Raw genomic sequence first — 16,366 nt, 5'->3', positions numbered from 1 at the left:
CGCGGAGGACCGGGGAGGGAGCGGGGGGGGGGGGTTCCCGGAATCCTCCCCGGCCGGGAGGCCGGCCCGGCCCGCCGCGCCAGGCGCCGGAGCCCGCTGACAGGGCGGCGGAGCCCCGTCTTCCGCCGCCGCGGCCCCCCGCTCCCCCTGCCCGCCCCGGGCGTGCCGCGGCTGGGCACCCCCCCCCCTCCGCCGCCCCGGGCCCCGTCTCCGTGAGGGAAGCGGTGTGGAGCCGAGGGGAGGGCGGCTCGGGACGCACGACATCCCGGCCGTAAGAGCCCGCCGCCGCGCCGCCCGGCCATCGCCCAGCCGGCCGGCGGGAACGATCCCCTCCCCGAGGAAAGCACAATGGCCCCCCCCCCCCCCCCACGCACACACCCCGGTGACACCGGAGCCCCGGGGATGGGGGGGGGGAAGCTTTGTGCGGGGAACCCAGCAAAATTTACAAAACAAAACACACACACGCACAAAAATACAACGGGGAGAGAGCGAGCGAGAGACGGGGGCAGAGTGGCTCCTCCTCCTCCTCCTCTCCAAAAAGGCCTGTTGGAAAACTGCACACGGCGGCGGCTCCGGCAGCGCCTCTGCCCGCGCTGCCCGGCGGAGAAAAGGCGGCGAAAGGCGGCGGGACCGCGGCGAAAGGGGGGGAAAGGCCCGATCTCTTTGTGTTACCTGCCGTGAAACCAGTCCTTGCAGGCATCGCACTCGATCATGAAGCGGGTTACGTCGTAGGGCAGCCTACAGATGCAATAGACGGGCACCGTCGCCATGTTAGCTCCCTTCAAAACAAGGCTGGACGCCCGGAGGAGCGGAGCGAGCGGGGCTGGCGGCGGCTCCTGCCGCGGGGTCGCTTCGGCTGCTGCTCCTGCCGAAACGCCAGCGAATTTGCAATGTCGAGGAGACGGGGTGGGGGAGAAGGGAGAAAAGAAAAAAAGGGGGGGGGGGGGGGGGGGGGGAAAAAAAAAAAAAAGAAAAAAATCAGATAATGCAATTACGGCTCCTCAAGGGCGGGCGAGCAATGTCAGAAAAATAATAAAGGGCTTCCCAAAGTTTGGCTGCATGGTTCCTTCGGCTCTGCGAGCGCCGACCGGACTGGGGCTTTTTTTTGTTGTTGTTGTTGTTAAATGATTATTATTCAAAATGTTTGGCGAAATGCATTCTATTGCGTGCCCCCTGGTGACAGTACAGTACCGAGGCTTTTCATAAACACTCCGAAATGTAGCCCTTTCCTTGTAATGTCCTTACGTCAGCTTGCAACATTGCAATATTTCCTCTGCCGGGGCTGGGGCCGGGGCCGGGGCCGGGGCGGGCGGCGGCGGGGCTCGGCGGAGCGGCCGGCGGGGAGGGTGAGCGCTGGCGGCGGCGGGCGCGGGGGGCTTTTGGGGGGCTGGGGGGGGGGTTGTACCCCCTGGCTGCCGGGAGGGAGTTTTTTAAAGAAAGCGGCCCGGGCGCGGCTCTGTCCCGTCCCCCCCCCCCCCCCAAACCTCGGGGAATGGGGTCTGGCAGCGGGGCGGGGGGGGACCCCACGCCGGTGCGCGGGGGTCGCGGTGCTTGCGCTCCCCCCTCCGCGCAGATACAGCGCGGGGTGATGCTAAATGTGTGTCGGCAAGAGGGAAGCACAAAAGCCCTCTTTGAACACCAAGCCATCGCGGAGCGGGCACGCTTAAAAGTAGCTGTAAGTATCGTGCCGCAGAAATAACGCCCTGATGGTCTGGTGTCTGGGTGGTGATGGCAGGTAAGGGCCCGTAAGCATGCACGGGGGTTGATTTACGTTAAGAAAGAAAAAAAATGACCTTCTTTTTAGCTGGTAGAATTGTATTGCCGCTTTTGAAGTTACCCACCTCTGCTCGCGGCAGCCCTTTCACCGTTGCAAGTAGGGCTGCTACACCAAAGAGATGAAAATAAATCCATCGTGCCCATGAAGGACCAAATCGAAGCGGGAGGGTGCTGGGTACGTGCTGGGGAGGGCCAGTTTTGACACATAACGTCTGCGTAGCCCAAGACTGCACATCCCCACAGACACCGGCTTCCTCTCAGACGGAGATGGGTCAGCGGCGGCGGCGGCGAAGGCAAAAGAGGAACCCTCAAGCTTGAACCGAGATTGAGGACGCAGAACCTCACTCCCCCTCAATGCCGAGACTCTGAAGGTGGCTAAAACCATCATACTGTGGGGCATTTTGGGGGGATCTGTGTCCCGAGAGTGTTTGATAGCCGCCAGCACGCTTCCCTGAGAAGCGCGAGAGCTTCCTATAAAGTACTCACAAAGGGTATCCCAACTGAGGTGGGATTTTAATTCCGGATATGATGGATTCAGCATCTTGAAGCCATCTCATTTGAGAGGGGAAAAAAAAAAAAAATCTTCTATTTATCTTAGAGCAAAAAGAAAAACTGGACATTTCTCTGCCTTTTTTCATCAGTCTGCAAAAATCCTCAGAAATCACCTGTGGAGGACAAGGGCAATTCAAGGGGCCAAATTACTTCAGTTCTAGGTTTTTCTACAGAGATATACATTGTCGGTATAGGCAGAACCTGCCTAGGACAACTGAAGAGGGACTGTCAAAATTACTTGCCTTGCCCACTGAATTTACATGCCACAGAAATGACTTTCAGCCGGTGTTCGTGCAGAGGTGCCTTTGAACTAGCCTCAGAAATGGCACGCTCTGGTCCACCATGGGTGTTTGTGAGATTGAAATTAAATTTCTGACATAGCTCAAGGTGTGGTAATGTGGGGGGGGAGAGTATAGGCCTGCATTTTAAATCGTGACTCAGTTGTTTTGAATGACATGTTTTGAATGTCTCGAGACGCACAAAGGGGCCTATTTTCTTCGTCGCACTGAGCGGCATAAGTATCTGCCCTCTAAAAATCAGACCTCTTTTTAGTTTAAATTGTTCTATCATGATTTTAATCGCTCGAAGCTTCAACCAGAAAGTAGAAGAGCAAGTCTAGGGAGTAAGGCAGCGTGAGGAGGAAAGGCTTGGGAACCATCGCGAGAGATGCACCCACCTTTACAGAGTCCATTCGCTGCTCGGCAATGCCAAGTGCATCTACCAGCACCTCTCAGCTCAGGGTTTAAGCAGAGCATTCTGCGATTTTGATGCCCTTTGGTACTGGACAGTCATGGGGAAATTGGGCTTCGTGCCTCCGCACACCCAAAATGCATGCTGGAGTGCCTTCTTCCTTTTGTAAAACCAGTATTTTAATTTTTAAGGAGCACAGAAGCACTTGCAAGCGTAGCAGCTCATCACACCATGTTCTGTGCTCGTCTCCCTTTCCCAGTTGTTTTATGGGCTTTGCTCACACCAAGCCCGCACAACCTGTGAAAAAATACATCCTCGTTGCCTTTCCTTAAGTCCCGCGAGCATTTCCATGAAAACAGCCCCATTTCTAAAGCACCGCCCGAAATTCTAGTGTCAGCATGTCTCCACTGCAGCCGCTGGTGAGCTAAACCCTCGTAATGCCACGGGGATTTTGGTGACCACAACAAAGGGCAGCTGGCATGTACAAGGGTGCAGCCAGACACTCCTCTGCAAAAGGGGCTGGAGCAGTTTAAGGCTCCTCAGCTGTCCCGCGCTGCTCCTCGGGTGATGGTTATATCCAGCAGCAGAGCTGTGCTCGCAGTATCAGTATTTTTACTCCTTTTCTCTGGAAAGTCAGTTGGATTATCTTAAGTTGTGCTGGAAGATGCTTAAAGCCGACATTGCTGATACTGCACAGAATCGAATTATGGGAGACTCAACGGCTCTGTTCTGGTAACTCGGGCATCTTACTAATTGTTTTGCCAGGGATTAGCAGATAAAGAAACTAATTGGTGAGGTTGTCTCATTGTCCTGACTTCTCCATGAGTATTTCGATCTAGAAGCCATGCAAGGAGGGTGCTCGGCTGCTCTGGGGCAGGGAGGAGTGAGTGGTGGAGCTATGCTGAGATGCCTCAGCAAAACATAATTTGATCATTGAATTAACTTTTTTGAAATTTTGAAGCAAGTTTTTAATATGTACTTTTAAACCGATAGGAAAAAAAAAATCAGCAGCGTAGGGCCAAACAGATACCCAGAAAATATCTGTGTGGTGGTCACAGACCTTGTGGGCCGTAAGCAGTCGGATGCTAGGAGTCCAGGGGCTGCATCACACGGAGAGATCTGCTGCTATCTTGGAGCTCATGGGAGAGGATGGGATTTTTCAGGAGTATTTAAATGACCCGGGAGCAGAAGTCTCACTGACGGTGACATTCTGAAGCAGGCACTTTGGATGAGCCTCCATCTGCTCCTTCAGTTTGAACAGTGACGGCTCACAATGCTGAGCCCTCCGGTCCCACGTCTGGTGTGGTGCTCAGAAAGGGCTCAGGCTTGGTCATCAGCACAGAGGGAAGGATTGCTATCATTTTTTGACCTTCCCAGTTTTTCTTACTGTTTTGTAGTGTTCTTCCTATAGATGTCCTCTGTGGTGGTATATACAAGGTCCTTCCGTTTTATGATGCCCTGTAGCTTTAGACACGTTGTCCCCATAGTTATTTCCATGCTACTGTAGAGAAGTAAACCAAGTTATCTTTTTTCCGCTTGACCATATCTATCTACTCTTTTAAGTAAATGGTTGCAAAGAAGCTATCTATGAAACCAACCTTGAAACAACAGGGATCACTGAGCTGCTGCAGCAAGAGAGGGGTGAGCAGGTGACAGCGTACGTCCTTTCCAGTTTTCCCCTCTGACACCAGATTTCCCAATTGCAGTAGCTGGTTCGATCTCACGCCACACCGTACTGTCCTATTTTGGTCCTATTTCGGTTGGCACAAACGGGCAAGCAGCACCCATCAGCCCATGGCTGTCCTACAGGGAACTCTACAGTAAATACACAGAAGTGGTAGTTCAAATGCTGTAACGAAATACCCAAATCAGGAGGAATAACAAGATGTGCAGTTTGAAGCAAGGCCTTCGAGGACGTAAACAGCATTTTTAATTTAAAATGGTTAAAGTCATAAAAGGAGACTGGTTTAAAAGGGCCTTTCATGTAGCAAATAAGTTTAAAGACCTAGTTAAAGAATTTATTTTGTATTCATAACTCTTAATGCAGTTTGCATTTATCAGGCCATATATGCACTTTCTCACTTAAACACTTCTTTCTTGCCTTATATTTTGGCATGCAAGCTAATGTCACGCACCATCTCCACGTGGAGAAGTTACTTCATTGGGCGTCAGTGTCATACTGACATTAAAATTTGGTATTTATTGTTGGTCACCAGAATCTGTAAAGGGTACACAGACAAAAATCTGAACTTTGGCCATCCTATCAGGTGCCAAAAAAAATGCATCAGTCTCTCTTGTAAGAGTTTAAATTTTCAGATATTATATTATATTACATTATATTATATTATATTATGTTATTTTTTAGGGAAAACAATTGTAGTAACTCAGAAAATTCACAGTAACCCCTCCGTACTGCTGTGCCGTAGCCTCAGGAAAACACGTGGCGAGGAGGCATGGGAAGAGGCAGGAGCACAGGGTGGGAGCCTGCCCTTGGGAAGCAGCCAGCAGCGCAGTAGAAAGCAGCGTCGGTAACTTCACCTGGGCACCAGTTCTGCTTGGTGGATATCAGGCAGGGTAACTGTTCGAGGTAAGCAAGCAGGCCAGAAGTCCTCCTCTCTGCTCGTGGACTCATAGTTTCTTTATGGTACATCTTTGTCATTATATTTCTATATTTATTTGGGGGAAAAGAGGACAAAGAACAACATGTCTGCACTTCTTCGTGTTATGGCAGTGGAAAAAACACTTCCTCATGGTGCATGGATGAGCCCAGAGATGCACCTCACTCCTAGTTCACTGCACCTGAGCAAGCAATTAAAGGAAGAGCACAAACGGGTTCGAGTTGAAAACATTAATGTCGCATTTAATATTGAAAACATGTGATGAATTATTTGTTCCGCAGCTGTGTGGGCAATTAAACAGTCCTGTATTAAAGTCTTAGGAGGCCTCGCAGCATCTCCCAGACCATGCCCTGCAGCCTTTTGGGTCGGTGGCAGCGGCGTCGGCAGGGGCTTTGCGCAGGAAGCCCTGGCTGAGCAAAGCCAGCCTGCTTTATGGCCGAGCACTGCGGCTGGGCATGATATTGCCAAGACCTGGCAACCAAAGCCTCCCACAATTTAATGAACATTGGGTACAGAAATATTTTTGAAGTGTTTTTCGCCGGTAGTTTACAGCAGGGTGTAAAGCAGTGACGCGACTGTCACATTTTACCAAGCTCAGCGACAGGAGCAAATACTTGTTTCAGCAGCAGAAATATTTCCATTAAATGTGGTCCCGAAGTTCAAAGCTCACGTGGCAGGAAGTATCGTGCTGGCTATGTCTTTTCACTCGCCGCTTGTGTTATGCGTGCCGTTCTTCATTGAATGTAACCTTCAGGGGAATAACTTAAATAAAATATTAAAAAAAAATGGACCCAAGGAGTGCCCCATGCCCTCCGTGCTGGGGAAAAAAGCCAAACCTCCGTACGCCTCCCAGCTGCACCCAAGGAGTTAAAAGGGCAGGAAGAGCAAAAATACGGCAGGAGTAGTATAGCAGGAGGTTTGCACGACGCTGAAGCAAGCAGCAGGGAGCAGAAGACATGGGCTGGCACAGAGCGGGGGGACGGGGCGCGCCGGGGGGCCGGCAGTCTGGCTCAGCCCCTGGCGAGCCCACGGCCACCCGCGGCCTCGGGCTCTGCAGGGCTGCTCGCCCCGGGGTGCCCATGGCTTGGCTGGGATCGCTCCTGGTTTGCATCACGGCCCGTGGTTAGGGAGCGCTGAGCGGTTCGATGGGACCGCTGTTATTTTTGGGGTCATCCCTGCGTGGCCATCACCGCGCCGGGCTGGCGTGGAGGGAGCTCTGCAGAGACTCTCGGGCTTGCTGGTGGGGTCCAGCCCTTGCTCTCCTTAACCTGCATCAGCCCGAGTCGCCTGCATGGGGTGGCATCAAGGGGGGGACCGCTCACACCCTGAGAATCACTTGTAATTGCAGAAACCAGCACCCGTGTGGCACCCACGGCTGCAGCGCTCGGAGCCTTTTGGTGCAAGGACGTTATCGCATCAGCTTGACTTCGAACGAGGTGCTCCTGAGTTTGCATATGTGCTCCAAGAGTTACGCTGTTTCCCAGCACAGGTATCATACGATCCTCATCGTTTGCTCGGCGTCTGAGTTTCATACACACTAGAAGATCTCTGGTGCTTAGGAATTGTTTTGATAGAAGTTGTGGGGAAGAAAAAAAAAAAAAAAAAGGAAGAGGTACACATGTTCCACTCTCCTGACTTCGTTGCTGCCCATTGCCACCAGCTCCTCCCCATCAAGCGCAATCAGGTTAGGCTTGGCAGCCCTCTTCAGGCTTTGAGAGCAAATGTAGCACTGGTATTCACATCCATTTACATTAAAAATATAACCCCCCCAAGACGTGATATTCCAGCACATCCCTCTCATGCCATCCCCAGTTATTGCCTCTTTCTTAAGTCCTGGTTAAACTCTTCTGTTTTCTATAGCAACATCCAAGTTAGGCAGCACACAGCAGCGGTAAATCCAGATTAGCAGCTACAGTAACCCCCCGGCAAACCACAACACCCTCCGCCACCAGCGAGACCAGGCTCGCAGGCAGCGAAAGGGGCTGCGGCGTTTCCCCAGGCAGCAGGAGCTATGCGGAGGTGGCAGCAGCACCAACAAGGAGATCTCCCTCAAAACTCATCTGCTGGGGGAGAGCAGCGGCGATCCCCTCCGCTCCTTCCCTGCAAAGGCCTCGCTTCATCTGCTGCGGGGTACGTCTGAGCCCCCAAACCACGCCTGAGCCCCCCCCCCACGCCTGAGCCCCCCAGGAGCAACAGCCCGAACACACCAGCACCGATGCAAAGTTAAAACCAGAGCAAAGTCCCCAGGCAGTGCTGCAGAGAAAAAGAATTGAAAGGCAGAAAGAAGGGAAAAATATGTTGATATTTATTAAAATGTGGTTTAGTAATCCTTTCTCTTACGGTTGGTTCTTGGAGTGAGGCCAGCCAGACTGCTCATCACTGCCATCATAAGACCAGGAGTCACCGACTGGGTACGAGGGCCAAGATGCAGCAAGTAGAAAAACTATTAGAAGAGATTCAGCTGCAATCTCTGGAAATCAGTACCTGGTTGCCGCATTTTGTGGGAAAAAGGCGTGTTCTGGGGGGGGGGCAAATACCAGGCTCCTCTCAGGCTCGTTCCACAGCTCTGGGCACAGGAGCGTTGTTGCTGGCTCGGCCGCCATGGCTCTCCCCAGCCTATGCAGTCTGCCAACCCGGGCAACAGCTTTCAAAAAATGCTATTTAAAAAAGGATTTTGGCCACGGTTACTCAAGTTATGCGGCCACTGTGGAGCCTCATGCAAAATGTTTTTTACAAACATTTAAACCATTTATAAACAAGGTTTCATAACTTGGCAGTTGGACTCAATTTTTGTTATTTTTCACCCAGAGCACGCTGCCACGCTGGGAGCTTCCTTCTGTCTCCATCTCTGACACAGCATAGTCCGAGCGCAACCGTAAGCATTTTCTAGTCTGAAACTTCGTAAAGGAGGAAGATGTGCATGAGCTCATCGCTGTCATCAGCCTAATTCACATTTATTTCGCCTCTCCCCGCTGTGTTTTATTAGGGATCAGGAAGCTCATTTTTTACAAAGCCAAAGAAGCCAAAAGTTTACCAAGTAAAAGAGAGTTTCAAAGTGTTTATAACTTTTCTCTTTGGATTTGCTGAGAGCTTGTTAGAAGACAGAGTATAAATAAAGCAGAATTAAATGTTAGACGGACGTGACTGACAGACACAAAGCAAAAGGACGTTTGCATTGACGAGGTTTACTGGAAATGATACCTGGGGACACGCTGCTTGGAGCTTTGCGGGAAGGTGCTGCCCGGCCTGAAACGACTGGCAAAATCCACTGCGGACCACAGACCCTCTGAGACTTCACGCCGAGACGCAACCGCGATGCTTCATCTGAAAAGGCAGACGACAACCAAGCATGATCTGCGTACCTCCAGGCCGGCAGCAGCAAGCGAGCTTGCCCAGCCTGACCCATGGGCCAGGGCTTCTGTCCTTGTCCTCGCCCTCGTCCCCTCTGGGAGGCTCCAGGAACCCCCGGGTGCTGTGCCTTTGGGCTGGCACCCCCGGGTGCTGTGCCTTTGGGCTGGCACCCCCGGGAGCTGCCTGGCTCCAACGCCAGCCTCCAGCAGCCGCTCGGCATCCCGCCAGCCGGCCCTCTGCTCCTGTCCCGTCCCCGCAGCGGCAGTCGGACAGGTCCTCGTTCCCCTCCACCCCCAAACCCCCCCGGTTTAGCTCTTCGCCCACATCCTTCATCCTTTGCGCTCACCAGCTGCACCCAGCAGATATTTAATACGTCTGATAGCAGGTCACTAAATGCTATGTTTTATTACAAATACTGTAATAGGAGCACTATGAATTAAGCTGAACGTTGTCAGTACTTCATGATGTCCCTGCTTTCTGTAGGACCTTGCCCAACTTTTATTTAATAGTTTTGTTTTCATCCTTCACTTGTGTTTTAATTTTAAATTGCTGTATTAGTTTGCATAGTCATGTACGAACAGTTGCAATTTCAACCAGAAATGAGGGCACGCCTTCAGTCATTTATCTCACAAAATATACCGACAAGCCCCCAGACCTAAATGCCAAACGAAGGACAGATTACAATCCCACAGTACTCTCAGAAATACACCTCTTCCTGCCCAAACCCCTGAATTCCCCTTCATATTAGCATCCTTTACTTGGGTATTAAATGAAAAAAACCAGTATTTGCTCTTACCTGCTGCTTTGCCATCAGAAAGCAAAGCCCCTGGGGAAGGGCTCTGGAGCCGCTTGCTCTCCTCTGCCCGGTCCAAGGAGAGGTGTCTCAGGGCAAAACTCAGGATGGGGCCTCTGGGCTGATGCAGGGGCCATGGGTTTGCCCTCAGCTGGGCCGCGCTGACACACGCTGCATCCTCCGCGTGCTGCTGCCGCCGCATCCCCTCCTGCCGCCGCATCCCCTCCTGCCGCCGCATCCCCTCCTGCCGTGGGGCGCTGGACCAGGACATGGCAGGCTGCGCAGAGCACGGGCTCGTGGTTCAGGTCAAGGTCTAGGACGAGGCACAAGTGAGGATCAGGCAGCAGACGAGCGCTGGGGGAGAGACCCGCAGCCCCTCCAGGTTTGGAGGGTGCGATTGCAGGAGCAGCCGCAGGCACCCACACTGGCCCAGAGAAATTGAGGGTGTTGCCCCCATAACGCATCAGATAAGGAGGAAAAACGGGTCACAAAGAAACCCCCCAGAGGGGAGCAGAGCAAAACCTGCTGTAACCACAGGCAGGAAGGAATTACACACTTGCTCTGCATGGATACTGCCACTGGGTTCGTTGAAGTTATGTAGCAGATTTAAACAACAGTCTTTCAGGTAATGATTAGTGCAAAACTACCTTTCTTTTTATTAATTTGTAGTAGTCACAGTTAGAGATGGGGGCTACTAAATCCTGCAAAACTCACCCCGAGGGTTCAGGTGGTTGTGGGGATGCATCCCTGCGGCTGGCGCGGCCCTGGCCCTTCATGCCACCCCCGGGAGAGCTGCTGCTCTTAAGGCATTCGCCCACAGGTGGGTTGGATGTCTCAGGGACAGGGGACACCAGTGGGACATAGAGCACCATCCTACTCCAACCCACGGCGTGACCCTGCCAGCTCCCAGGGGACAGCCGTACCCGGCGGGGACTGGGCTTCCCCAGGAGAGGGGCAGCGGACGCTGGAGACCTCACCTCACCCCAGGACCGCGCACCCGCCGGCGCACTCTTACCCCGCGGTTAAGCGTGACCGGACTCGGCTTTGGTTCTTTTATGGGCTTTTGGCACAATAAAAAGGATTATACAGACTTTCACTGAGGGAGCTGTAATCTGCCTCAGGTCTGGATAATTACGCTCTTAAGCACTGAGTGCATTGAAAAACGTGCCCACGATCTCGCTTTTCATCTCTTCACAGCACAGGAGCGATGGCTGCGCTATCCCATTCCCCGTCATCGCTGCGACCGGGCGCTGGGGCTTCATCCTGCACGCCGGTGTGAGGGACCCTGCTCACGGAGGGGTCATCAGAACCTTTTACTGACGGGCGCAGGAACGGCCCCTGGAGCTGTCTGCTGCTGCAAGGACCCTCCTGGTCGCAGGGCTTTCCACAACTCTGAAAAACTCACCCCTTCAAGACTTTTTGACGAGGATCGGGAACGTAGCACAGCGGCTGCTGCCCTCTCAGGCAGGCTTACGCCCCCCCGGCCCATGACGCAGCCATCCAGCGACGCAACCGCTGCCTTAAATAGCACAACCGTGAGCACAGGAAATAAAATGGTCGCAGCGCTTCCTCACCCGCGCTGCTCGCCATCCCCGGTGGGTGGGAGGGGGCTCTTTGGCCACTCACCATCTAGCAGATCGCTTAAATCTCCTTTTCCTCTGTCCGTTAACACCAACGCCGCACTTAACGCGCGAGAGCCGAGAATGAAAAACGCTCTGGGGTGCCTGCCCTGGGCTCCCCCTGCACGGACAAGCCCTGGCCTCTGAATCGTCTCCACTGTCAGTAATTACCCACCTGCCTGCGTTTAAGGACTCACTGAAGATGGGATGTAAAAAATGCACTAAAAGTGATTGACTGTGGCGCACACAGATCATTATTGGTCCTTAACAACACAGCTAAACAATTAGCGAGGCTAGCCCAGGGAGGAGCGTAGATATTTTAGTTGCTTGTTGCTTGCAAGTGAGCAGTGAGCAGGGCTCTGCCCTCAGCTGACAGCTAAGCCCATTGGCGTGGGATGGATGGCGACCACACACCCCCTCCCAAACGGCCGATTCTCCCAGTTTAACTCTCGTCTTGGAGATGGATAATGAGATACTGGTCACACAGGAAGCATTTCTTTACCGAGAGGGTGGTCAAACCCTGGAACAGGCTTCCTGGAAAGGTGGTCGATGCCCCAAGCCTGTCAGTGTCTAAAAGGCATTTGGACAACGCCCTTAATTTGTTTTAATTTTTGGTCAGCCCTGAAGTGGTCAGGCAGTTGGACTAAATGATCATTGTAGGTCCCTTCCAACTGAAATAGTCTATTCTATTCTATTCCATTCCATTCTATTCTATTCCATGCCAAGAGGTCCAAGAGCCATCATCTTTATTCGTATCAGTTTTCACTTTATAAATAAAAAGTCTCACTTCTCATAGAGACCTTTGGCCTTTATATATAACAAGCCCCTCCACCCTCGGGCATCTCTTCCAGACACTTCCTTAGATGCAAAGACCTGCTGCACGGCAAGGAGCTGGCTTTACCCTCCACGCTCGGTGCCGGAAAGCTTTTTCTGGCTCACTAACAGGAAACCTCCAGGCAACCCACGAAAAGCTGAACACCCCATTCCCCACCTACAGCAGACACGCCGCAGCCCCCGTGCTTCCCGATCCCAGCATGGACTGGCAGCGGAGATGAACACAGCTAGAGGGGACCACCAGTAAAGTACCAGTCAGCAGCATCAACACCTCCACACGCCGGGCTGAGCTGCTGTCCAACAGCAGTCCGCAGTATTCTTACATGAGATGCAGGCAACCTGTCTACAGGCAGGCATTAGATTATTAAAGATGTTAATTATTTTAATTAGCACATTAAAAAGGCCCATGTAACAGACCGCATAACAGAACATACTTCCTGATGTATAAACTCACGTGCGCAAGGTGTTCAGGAGCAAGCCCAGGCAATGCCTGGTCCTTCCGCAGGATCACCAATTAGAGAGTCAGCTTAAGTCTTTGGAAGAGGACTAAATTAATTGAAATGCATCTTATTTCCTGGAGGAAGCTACTCAGGACAGGAAGGAAGGCAGGCAGCCCCACACTTGCCTCCGAGGGATGCAGATTCACAGAGTATCACCCAGTTCCCCCCAGCCCACCAGTCCCTGCCCAGCCCCCGAGCACCCACCGCTGCACCTCCCGCATCCTCAGTTGCTGAACTGCACAAACCCATTGCAGGGGGCAAAAAATAAACCCAGCATTGGTTCTGGGCTTGACACTGAAGTTCCCTGACTGGGAACCAGGGAGCTCTGGTACCTGTAGATGTCCCTGGCACTACTTCCACTAGCATCTGCCAACAGCTGAAGGCTCGTCCTCCTGCCCGAGCGTAGTTTCTGCCCAAGGAGCAGCTTTCAGCCTCGCCGGGGCAATGGCAGGGGTTTAAATGGGCCACAAAGAAAATCAGTGGTCCAGGTCAAGCAGGCTTAAGTCACGCAAGCCAAAGTTTTTCACCATAATTTCTGGAAAAAGTAAATGCAGCACCTTACGTTTGGGCCAGTGGACTAGTTAATTTTCTGTACTTCCACATCCTAATTTTAGTCACGCTTGTGTGGATAGCTTGTCACACTATGGCTGCCCATGAAGAAACTCTGCCTGCGTAGTTACATTGAGGAAAGGAGTGAAGTTGTTACACTCGCAGTAGGTGGCACACCGGTGAAATCTCCCCATACACGTTTATTTTTGTTGATATTGTTTATTCGATGCCAGTGACCAGGTTATGCTGGGAAAGACGGCAGTTGGTGCCTTGAACCTTCACCAGAGCAAGAGATTGGACAGTATTTCCATAACAGACAAGCTCTAACGTGGGGCGAGTAGCACTGCATCAGTGCAGGGTAGGAAGGGACACGATCCCGCCCGAGTTCAACTGCAGGATCCCCCGATAGCTGCCGTGACACCAGCACAACCGCTCCTCTCCTGCTTGTTTGACTTCGGGAGGAGAGAGGAAGGCCGACTGCCGTCATTTGCACAAAACACAGCTGTGCAGCTATAAACTGCATCTACACCCAGAGCTGTTACCACCACTCATGTAGACACAACCCAAGATTAGAAACGCTCAGGGCAAGCCTGTTTTTAACAATGTGTGTCAGGCAGTAAACAGATGAACATTCAGATAGAGACAGCAGACAATAAGGGCGTGCCCAGACAAAAAAGCTCTCCTGATATCAACCAAGGTATAAATTTATAACTCCTCATGTATGTCAGTATGATCCATGATGTAGAGAACTCCCGCATAATGGAATAATTTATTCTCAGCTACGAGGAGCTGAGATACAGGCATTGTCAATCACCTTGCATTTCAAGCCCTGCGAGCACCCGGGGTTGGTCTTTTTCTTCTTTAAACAACTGCCCCTGTTATTTCTGTCCTATTTGCATCTTATTAACCATCTCGCATTTAAACGTGGACATCTGAAGTAGCTGCATAAAATAAAAAGGACAAAGCATTACTCCAATTGAGTGCGATATCACCCAACAGCAGCAGTGTGTAAAGGCTGTGTTTTCCTTCTGCGTCTTTTGGGAGGACATCATGTAGTCTGCTAACTCAATCACTTTATTTGGGCATAGGAAAACTTTTATTTACAACATGTTAATTAAAAAAATATTTGACAAAAAAGGCATACAGTATTTTATACTAAAAGAATAAAGATTTTTATTAAGCACTGTAAGTTGCATTCAATAGCCTTCAAATACACCACACCACAATCCATCTACAACCAATCAAACCCAACAGTAGTTCATTCTTGCACAATCCATGAGTTGGGGCAGAACTCCCTTCAACTTACATTAAGATACCTACTTAGCTCTTGCGGGCAGGGAATGGGGAATTACACCTCATTTCTGATCACTAATGTGTGATGAAGAGCATCAGGAGAATTATATGAAAACGAATATAAAGAAATGATTCTGATTTTGAAGTACATTAAGTTTGGAAACACTAACAAAAACATCAAAATGATACAGGTATATTTGCTTATACTAAATTCTTGATGGGAAAGTTCTCAAGAACAAGCCATTTGTTTCCTGCTACAGAAGGGGGGTACTTTTTTTTTTTTTTGAAGATCAAAGCTTTTTTTTTTGTTTTTCACAGAATTTCATATTTGCTAATATGAAGGCATAAAACAGCAACAGAGAACAATAATGCATACAGCAATGAGTACACCAGGGTAACGTTGATATTCAAAACGGCTAGATAATTTTTTTTTTTTAAGTTTTAGAATAAATGCAACAGAGGTCAATAATCACAAAATTTTAAGGTTAGAGCAAGATCAGTCAATGACTAAACATAGTTAACATCTTTTATAGGACTATTACTGATTATTAGCTTTTTGTTTTGCAAATGGGCACAGTACTTGTAAGAATGGAAGAAAGAGGACAATAACATGCATAATATTAACTACACACTTTAAAAATTATGAACCATGCAGAAGTTTAGCTCAAATAGTAGTACTAATGGTCTACGTCTGATTCAAAACCACATAGTTCATTGATCACGGATGCATGGTATTAGTCACAAAAAGTTTCAGAACACATTGTGTTTATTTTGAAAGGTCATTTGCATCTTCTATGATTTCAAGTTTATCTCCATTTAACTTGCTTGTAAAGTATGTATGATGTATATTTAAAAATCAGCAGAACTGCAATATTACTCTATAATTTTTAGTTTCGATAGTTTGCACATTTTAACACAAAAGAACCACATCAACGGTGATGAAATTTAAGAAAGAAAAAACTGTGGTTGTGCCTTTTTCCCCCCATAATCATGAAATCAAAGCCTTAAAGAAAGCTTTATTGTGACACAGTAATGCAAAATCAAATATAATGGCATACATATGGTGCCAAGTACTAAAAATTATATTTTAAGCTATATATACTTAAAGACTGCCAAAATTTGTTTTCTTTATATTTCAAAAAACAAAACTACAAGCTTTTGTCATAACCAGTTTAAACTTTATGTATACTTCATTTTAAGTGCGGGAGTCAAATGCTCTTCATTCTCTTTCTTTTTTGTTTTATTGTAGCATTTTGACTACAACTGGTTAAAACTAAAAATGTGTTGTTTAAATCTCTGACATCAAAGAGGGATCCGAATTTCCAAAGTCCTCATTTTTCTCTTACGGAAAGGAAAAAATGTACGTAACTGTAGGCTCTCTTTCTTTCCAGATATTCCTAATCCTGACCCTTCCCAACATCCTTCACCCTCTATAAAAAATAAGTTTACTCTTCTTTTTTTAAGACAGTGGCCTCAAGAGTATCATCTTTATGGCAAACACTGTCTGCATTTAGTGCATTTAAGTGAGGATTTGTATTGCACATTTTAGAGTCATTACTCAAGGCACTTTCAGACTGATTGGAAGCCCTGATGTCTCCTGTATTCCCATTCATCTGGGAAGCTGGTTTTTCCTCATTCACAACTCCATTTTCAGCCAGGGATCCATCTGAAGACACAATTGAGGATTTAGATTCCTCTGATTTTGACTTAAGTTCTTTGGCTACTTCTTCTGCTGAAGCAGCATAAGGAGGTTTGCCCTATTTTTTAAAAAAAGAAGAAAATTACTGAAGA

At 49.7% G+C, this 16,366-nt stretch overlaps 2 protein-coding genes across 8 annotated transcripts in view; both read right to left on the bottom strand.

The window, feature by feature from the left end:
- PHF2 (PHD finger protein 2) overlaps positions 1 to 938 on the bottom strand; it is an 86,405-nt gene extending 85,467 nt beyond the window's left edge. Inside the window, exon 1 of one of the 2 annotated variants that reach the window (XM_030043475.2) lies at positions 673 to 938. In XM_030043475.2, coding sequence (XP_029899335.1) covers positions 673 to 770 — 98 coding nt within the window. In that variant the 5' untranslated portion in view covers positions 771 to 938. The remainder of the gene's footprint in view (positions 1 to 672) is intronic. The other variant, XM_030043474.1, reaches the window with a different exon arrangement.
- A 13,492-nt stretch (positions 939 to 14,430) lies between these two features.
- FAM120A (family with sequence similarity 120A) overlaps positions 14,431 to 16,366 on the bottom strand; it is a 56,205-nt gene continuing 54,269 nt past the window's right edge. For all 6 annotated transcript variants that reach the window (XM_030043467.2, XM_030043466.2, XM_030043469.2 and 3 more), the window contains one exon: positions 14,431 to 16,332. In XM_030043467.2, coding sequence (XP_029899327.1) covers positions 16,021 to 16,332 — 312 coding nt within the window. In that variant the 3' untranslated portion in view covers positions 14,431 to 16,020. The remainder of the gene's footprint in view (positions 16,333 to 16,366) is intronic.

This window comes from Aquila chrysaetos, chromosome 20 (assembly GCF_900496995.4).
Source record: "Aquila chrysaetos chrysaetos chromosome 20, bAquChr1.4, whole genome shotgun sequence".
In the NCBI taxonomy this organism is placed as follows: domain Eukaryota; kingdom Metazoa; phylum Chordata; class Aves; order Accipitriformes; family Accipitridae; genus Aquila; species Aquila chrysaetos.
This window is presented reverse-complemented; position numbering and strand designations above follow the sequence as displayed.